Here is a 7,380-nt window from a genome sequence, read left to right on the forward strand (position 1 = left end):
GCAGCGGGCTGATTCGGCGTGTTCAAAAATGCACAGTTGGGGCTGGAGCAAGGACAGTGATGATGCGAAGAACCAACCATGCATTATGAGATCACTGCCCACCTCTCAGCCTGAGTTCCCACCCAGAAACTTGGCACTTTCACCTTAGAAGGCATGTTTGAAAAGCCAAAAGCAATTAGCCATTATGCAAGATACTTGATCTCAGTTTCCTGCACTGCAAAATGGGAATGGTTGCACCCTCCGTATGGGATTGTGATGAGTAAGTGCTAATGTAATAGAAATATATGGCCTGGCTAAAGATCTGATCACAGAAACTGCTTCATAAAGCAGAATCCTTTTTATTTTTACTTCTAGAGGGTGACCCATATGTCCAAGCAAAAGCTCCCATGCATCCAGGCCCACATCTCTAACAGCTTGTAGGAGGATGGGTCCAGAGAGGCTAAATAATAAATAGTTGAAATAGCCAAACAGAAGGCTGGGGCCCTACAAAGCAGGCCCTTTGATGAGAAGATGTAGACTATGGACCAAGCCCCAAAGGAAGCTCTCAGGTGACTCTCCTCATAGGATTCTCCTGGACATCTTCCTCTTTAGCAAACCTTTCTGGTCTCCCTGCTCTGGTTATGGCTTGTACCTGTGTCCACCACTCAACACTTGTCTAAAACCAGGTTCTAACCTGATGTTCACACTGATGTTCACATTTTCTAAGTAGTCTGGGTTGACTCTTATTTCTGGGTTCTGACTTTATTCATCATTATAGGATATGACAATTTCATTTATTTAGTCAATAAATATTTTGTGAGCATCTCTAATATACCAGACAGTATTCTAGGATGGTGCACATCCAAGAATGTAGGCTGAACAAGGTAGGTCTTGTCCTTATTGAGCTTAAATGTATTTTGAAAAAAGTGATACTGGAAGTTTTGCTTAGTCAGGGATCAAAATAGTGAGTAAAAGTCCCTTACCCAGTAGAGATTCCAGTAGAAATGCAGAATTTGTAGATATTTGTTGGTGGCCCGGCTGGCTCAGTGATGTGATTGTGAGGGATAGAGGGAAAAGATGAGAAAAGAGAGAATGGGAAGGGTGGATTCACCTAGAGGCATCCTGCAATTTTCTTCCTGGGAGCCAGTTGCCCATATTCATGCATTATGCAATACCAAGAGCATGCATTCCACAGCCAACAGAATGAGATGGGCTTTGAGATGGGTTGTTATAACCAGAAAGTCAAATGATGCAGTGACGAGACAGACTAATTTCTGCTTTCATCAACCTTAATGTCCAGACAACCATTCTTCCTTGGTTTCTTCTGGTCAGAATCAGCTCAGAGTCTCTTACCATCAGTCTGAGATGCTGGAAAGGGCAATGCTGATCATCTTTTGATGATACTTTTCAGATACTTTTCTAAAACAACTGGGAATGCACAGTGAGTTACTATTCAAAGTTCTAAAACCTTAAATCATGAAATCCATTTTTTCAACTAAACTGATGAAAGAATGACCAGTACCATTTCGGTTTAACTTCACCTGCCCCAATGTTGCCCATGCCATCTGGTACTGCTGTATTCAATTACACTAAGTCAGCATTTTTCAGTGTTGGCACTATTGGCAGTGAGGGATGGATACAATTCCTTGTTGTGCAAGGCTGTCCTGTACTTTGTTGGATGGTTAGTTGCATGCCTGGCTTCCACTAACTATAGGCCAGTAGTGTTCCTGCCAACTTTGACAAGCAAACATGTCTCCAGGACTTATAAATTATCTCCTGGGGGAGGGAGTTTTGTGTCACAGTTAGGAACATCATATTCTATGTATGTGTACTCTTTAATATTGAAAGGTTTAAAAGTTACACCTGTCTGGTATTGAGAACTGGCTCTGCTACATGTAAGCTGTGGGGTGTTGGATGGGCCTGGTCTGAAAGTTGGTTCCTCATCTGAACAAAGAGGGTAATGAAGCCTGTGCCCTAAAGTTGTGTTTAAGTCTAAAAGAGGACCCCCCCCCCAAATAAATAAATAAATAAAAGAGGACACCCAGACAAGACCAGTGCAGTTTATATCTTATTCTTTCTCTCACAGAATTGACCACAGCCCAAATCCTGTTTGGGAAATACAGTATGTGTGTGCTACAGGTCTAGGGGATGTGGTCCTGAGAAAGAACTCACCTCTAGGTGGCTCAGGAAGTCCTGGCAGAACCTCAGTGATTTGAATCAACACTGATGAGAGCAAGCTCTGGAGTAAAATAATGCTGGATCTGAGCCTAGATCTACCATCTACCTGTGAGGATCTTGGGCAGGTTGTAACCTTTCTGCCTCAGTTTCCCCATCCAGCAAATGAAGATAATAACTGTAGCATCTTACGGTGTTATGGTATCGTGAGGTCTCAATGAGCCATGAATGCCAAGCGCTTAGTGTCATGCCTGTGGCCCAGAGTCAAGTTTGCTCAATAACTACTAGTTGTTGTTGCTATTATTATCTGTTATTTCACCAATGCGGCCATCCCTGGGGGTAACTTCAAAGCAGACAGTGGCCTCTTTCTGAGGGTTTCCTATCCTGCCAGAGTAGCTCCGTCGACAACTTCCCTAATGAGCTCAGGACTGCTTGAGAGGAGGCTTTATTCTCCCAGTAACTCTGTCAACATAGTTTCTTTCCTGCACCAACATTATATAAATTGCATATTTACCATCCTGCCTGAGACCTAAGACTATCAATTGCCACAGTGGAGTAAATGATATTCACTGTTAAAACAGGGTAAATGCCTAGTTCCTTTACACAATGGAAGGGGCTCTTGCAGGCCCTTATTAAGTAAATAACTATAAATAACACACCATAAAATATTTTATATATGCCTTATCACACTGAACCACAGCACTTTGGAACAGCTGTTATGGCTGGGTAAATTATCTGTGTTTTTAAACACTGCCCAAACTACATATTTACACGTACTTAAGGCCCTACACTAAACAGTCTCTATAGCAACCAGAAAAACACAAAAGCTTTATTAAGCATTCTTTGTAGTATTTTTAGGAGTTTAATCATTAGGAGAAAGCTCATAGGCCATATAGACATCAGGGAACATGAAGAAAGAAAGTCTTTATAGGTACAAAAGAATGAGGCTGGCTTTGAACTGGTGGGAGAGGATTTCATTTTTTTCTAAACTACTAATCACCAATGGCCTTCTCTTTGGAAGGTAGTGCTATGTTTGGGGTACATCAAGCACAATTTTGAAATTGCAATCTGGTTTTTCAACAGAGAAGAAAAGTTTCCTCAATTAATGCATTTCAGCCAAAGACTACTTTAAAATTTTTCTCTTTAGTCACAGCAAGAACTGATTTCCTTGCCATTCAGAAATGAAGTCATATGGAATGTTTGTGTTGTGCCTAGTCATGTAATTCTCCAAAGGGAAATCCTGGTGGCTTCATTGGGGTGGAGCTCTACCACATCCTCTGATTACTGTATTTCTCTGGAGGGTCTAGGGCATGCTGCAGTAATTAAATAACCTAGGATACCAGTGACTTAACAGTGCAAAAGTTTCTTTCTTGCCCATGCTTCACATCTAGTGCCAGCCAGTAGCATTTCTGTTCCATGGAGCGAAGTCACTCCAGGGCCCTAGGAAGCCTCGTGCTCTTTTGATGTCACCACTCCGACACTTGCTTTGCAGGGTTCTGCAGCAGGGGAAGAGAAGGACGGATGCTTGGTGGCTTAGATATGGCACGTCTCGTTTCCACTCACATTCACTGGCCAGAATTCAAGTCATGTGTCCAAACATTTTATACAGAAGCTGGATATATAGAGAGCTGTGGAGTGTTTGGTAAGCACTATATATCTTTGGGACACATGTCACTTAAACATCAGAATTGTGCTAGATATTTTACATTAGTTGATATCATTTTTAAACACCTTTATAATGTGCAATTTCCCCATTCACTGATAGGAAAACAAGCCCAGGAAATTTAAATGATTTGTTTAAAGTCACTGTCTCAGCCACTTTCCAGTCATAGGGACAAAATTACCCGACACCCACAACTTAAGAGCACGAGTTTATTTTGGCTCACGGTTTCAGTCCATTGCCAGATGGCTCCAAGACAGAAATGCCATGGCAGAGGGGCCTGGTGGAGGAAAAGGGGCTCAACCCACTGCATCCAGAAAGCAAAGACAGAAGGGAAGAGCGGAGGACAAGAATATACCCTTCCAGGTCATGATCCCAGTGACCCAGCCCAAGCTAGCTCCCACCTCCTAATAGCAGCCACTTTCAGACATTAGTGCAAGAATCTGCTGGTGAGTATAGTGTCTCCCCAATTCAATCATCTTCCACACACATGAGAATTTGGGGGGACATTTTCAATCTAAACCCTAGTAGTCACTCAATAAATAAATTGGAAAGGTAGTTTTTAAAGTTAGGTCAGTATGAGCTGCATATATAACACTTCATGACTCAACAGTCCCATTCCTAGAGACTTTTCCAAAAATGAATACATTTGGTCCCCAAAGGACATGTTCACACAGTGTTCAAAGCAGCCCTCTTTGTAATAGACCCAAACTGGAAACAATCCAGTAATTATCAATAATGGAATAGATTAACTAATTGTGGAGTATTCATGTAAGGAAATACTACACAGTACTGAGAACAAATGAGTTATAGTTATGGAACATAATACATGGATGAATCTTAGAAATATTGTGTTCAGTAAAGGGAGCCAGACACACAAGGATTCATACTACATGATTCTGTTTTGGATGATTCAAAGCAAGCAAAATGTATATGGGGTTGTAGAAATCAAGGTAATGGTTACTTTGAAGTTTGGTAGTGACCAAGAGAGTAGAGAGCAGAGCTTGTGGGTTTGCTGTAACTTTGCATTTATCTGGACACTAGTTATCTGGGTGTATTCCGTTTGTGGAGATCCATACAGCTGCACACTTTAATTTAGGGTATTGCTTTGCATATGTTATACTTCCATAAAAAGTCTACTCGAACAGAACTTGCAAAAGTATAAATTATAGGTTCAGATCAAACTGATTCCAGAGCCCTGTCTTTTTTTTTTTTTTTTTTTTTGGTAAAGAGCCCTGTCTTTTATATCACGTATCCATCTCTTTCCCAACCACATTAAAGCAAAGCTCTCGTCTGCATGCTTACATAGTCTGGTTTGTTCTTTCTTACCTCAATGACATAGCTCATCCAGAAGATGGTTCCTTAGAATTATGGTTCAGGTAGAAACTTTCAGCCAGGAGAATTGTTAGTTGACTATAATTCACACTGGGGTGAGATCATTCTCTGCAAATGTAAACTTGGGATCTACAAAGGTGTTGTCTACAGACTATAGGTCTGTTTCTTTACAAATGGAGGAATAAACATGGTCAAGTACAGTAGAGATTGAAAACCATGCTGAAAACAAATGCAAAACCAGGACCAAAAAAATAGATTGGGACTAGGGATATTTCCATCCATTGCGTTTGGAGCTGTGATAAAACTAAGTCTTTGCTCGACCCAACTAAAATGAAAAATCTGCTGAAATCCTCTTGCTTTTCTCTTGCCCCTTTTCCTTTTCCCTGAGCACATTTGTCACCAAAAGCAGCAATTTGGTGGAGTCTTGAGTGCCAGAAGATGCTATGGTTTTAAGGAAGGCATTGATGGTAAGGCCTCAGGCAGTTGTGCAAGTACCTCATCAGTGAGTGGCCAGTGGAGGTAAATATAGAGTTACAAGATGAGCTTGGATTTAGGTTTGCAGTTTTTACCTGTCCTCACACCATGACAGTTTGGTCTTCTAAGCTTTACAGCAGCCACCAGACAGGGGTACAATACTCTCCCACCTGTTCCTGTCCAAGACAATTTTCAAAGATGAAGCGGATGTCATTGCCAGAAGTTACTCTAAAGATTTGTTGGATTCTTGGTCAATGGAACGTTTTTTTTTAAGATCATGAATCCTGGGAAGACAGTGCAGTTCAATTCAACAAATAATTAATGAGCAGTTACTGTGTGCCATGTACTATGTCAAATGCTAGGGTTTACATAAATACTGTCTGATAGAAGAAACTACAAAGACCACTGGTTATCATGTGCATAATCAATGTTTATTTAAAAGTTGACCTCGAATGCAATGGAAGTCCTGAGTTTGGGACTTTGGCCCAGTTTATGGCTTCCTTTGAGCTGGGTTTTGAAGGATGAAGAGATTTTTTTTTTGAGAATGCAAAGAGAACTTGAAAAATATTGATTCATCTGGGAAACTGAAAAAAAGAACACAATGTGATGAGCGATCATAAGAAGACAATATGACCAAAATCCTGATAAATCTTTTGTAGAGGACCAATTATTATTATTGTTAAGTTTGCTCTTGATAGCAAAGGTTGGCCATGAAATGATTTTTACAAGAGTGAAATGATAGGACTTTTTAAAAGAAAGAATCTTGCCTAATGAAGAGTGTAGTGATAAGATGTTTATTTTAGAAAGGGAAAGAGAACTATGAGGAATTGTCATAAGGACATCAGATGGGATCAATTAGAATGAATCACATTTGTCAGGACTCCTTTCTGGGGAAACACTCTGTGTTCAGATGGCATTCTTTGATGAGTCCTTTTGGGGTATAGCTCAGACCTCAGGAGGATCTATGCCGTCTGGGTGAGGAGGCAAGTGTTTTGTTTGTATTAGGACCTGGAGAAAGAGGGAAAAGGAGAAGGGGCAATGAGTGGATGATCTCTGGGTGATATGATTCTAGATTCTTCAAGTCTTCACTCACAGCCTGCGTAGGTACTGTGCTTAGGGAGTGGACATTCTCGAAAGGACAGAATTATTTTCTCACCATGCAGATGTCCCATGGACAACATGAGGTTGTCAGCACTGGGAATGTGCAGAGAACTTTCTGAGGGATGGTGGCTTGGAGATATAGGGTTCACCAAAACAAGATGGCGGTGAATTGGACAAGGGCAGATCTTCCCAAGGGGGATAGCACCAGAAGGCAGCACAATTTGGTTTTGTGGAGGTGACGCACTCTTACATCTTAAATGTATAAGGTACAGCTATGCATGCAGATATATACTGTATCTGTAACATTAAACTTTCATTGGGGGAGATTGAAAAAAATGTTTTAAAAGTTTCTTTAAAGAGACAATGGCTGTGTGTGGCGGCTCACCCCTACAATCCCAACACTCTGGAAGGATGAGGCAGAAGGATCCCAAGTTTGAGCCTAGTTTGAATAACTTAGCAACTTAGCAAGACCTTGTCTGAAAATAAAAAAGGGGAACTTTTCTCTGTATACCTCATTCATTCATTTAGCTTTTTCTTACTATACACCTATTTTGTTCTAGGCACTGTGTGTGGCTTCAGGAATGCACTGATGAGCAGTTACTTCTTGTCCTTGAGAAACTTCTGATCCAGAGGGAGAAACATAAAAGTAAGTGGGA

The 7,380-nt window shown here is 40.9% G+C and overlaps 1 protein-coding gene across 5 annotated transcripts in view; it reads left to right on the forward strand.

Annotated features, from left to right (window-relative positions):
* Positions 1-7,380, forward strand: part of LOC147830596 (uncharacterized) — a 423,672-nt gene that overhangs the window by 312,052 nt on the left and 104,240 nt on the right. For all 5 annotated transcript variants that reach the window (XR_015448407.1, XR_015448414.1, XR_015448404.1 and 2 more), the window contains one exon: positions 7,285-7,370. Coding sequence is in view for 1 of the 5 variants with exons in the window: in XM_087204035.1 (XP_087060161.1) it covers positions 7,285-7,370 (86 nt within the window). In the remaining 4 variants the exon portion in view is untranslated. The remainder of the gene's footprint in view (positions 1-7,284; positions 7,371-7,380) is intronic.

Source organism: Heterocephalus glaber, unplaced genomic scaffold (assembly GCF_053883595.1).
Source record: "Heterocephalus glaber isolate CG9 unplaced genomic scaffold, H.glaber_assembly_v1.0 deba00000071, whole genome shotgun sequence".
NCBI lineage: Eukaryota > Metazoa > Chordata > Mammalia > Rodentia > Bathyergidae > Heterocephalus > Heterocephalus glaber.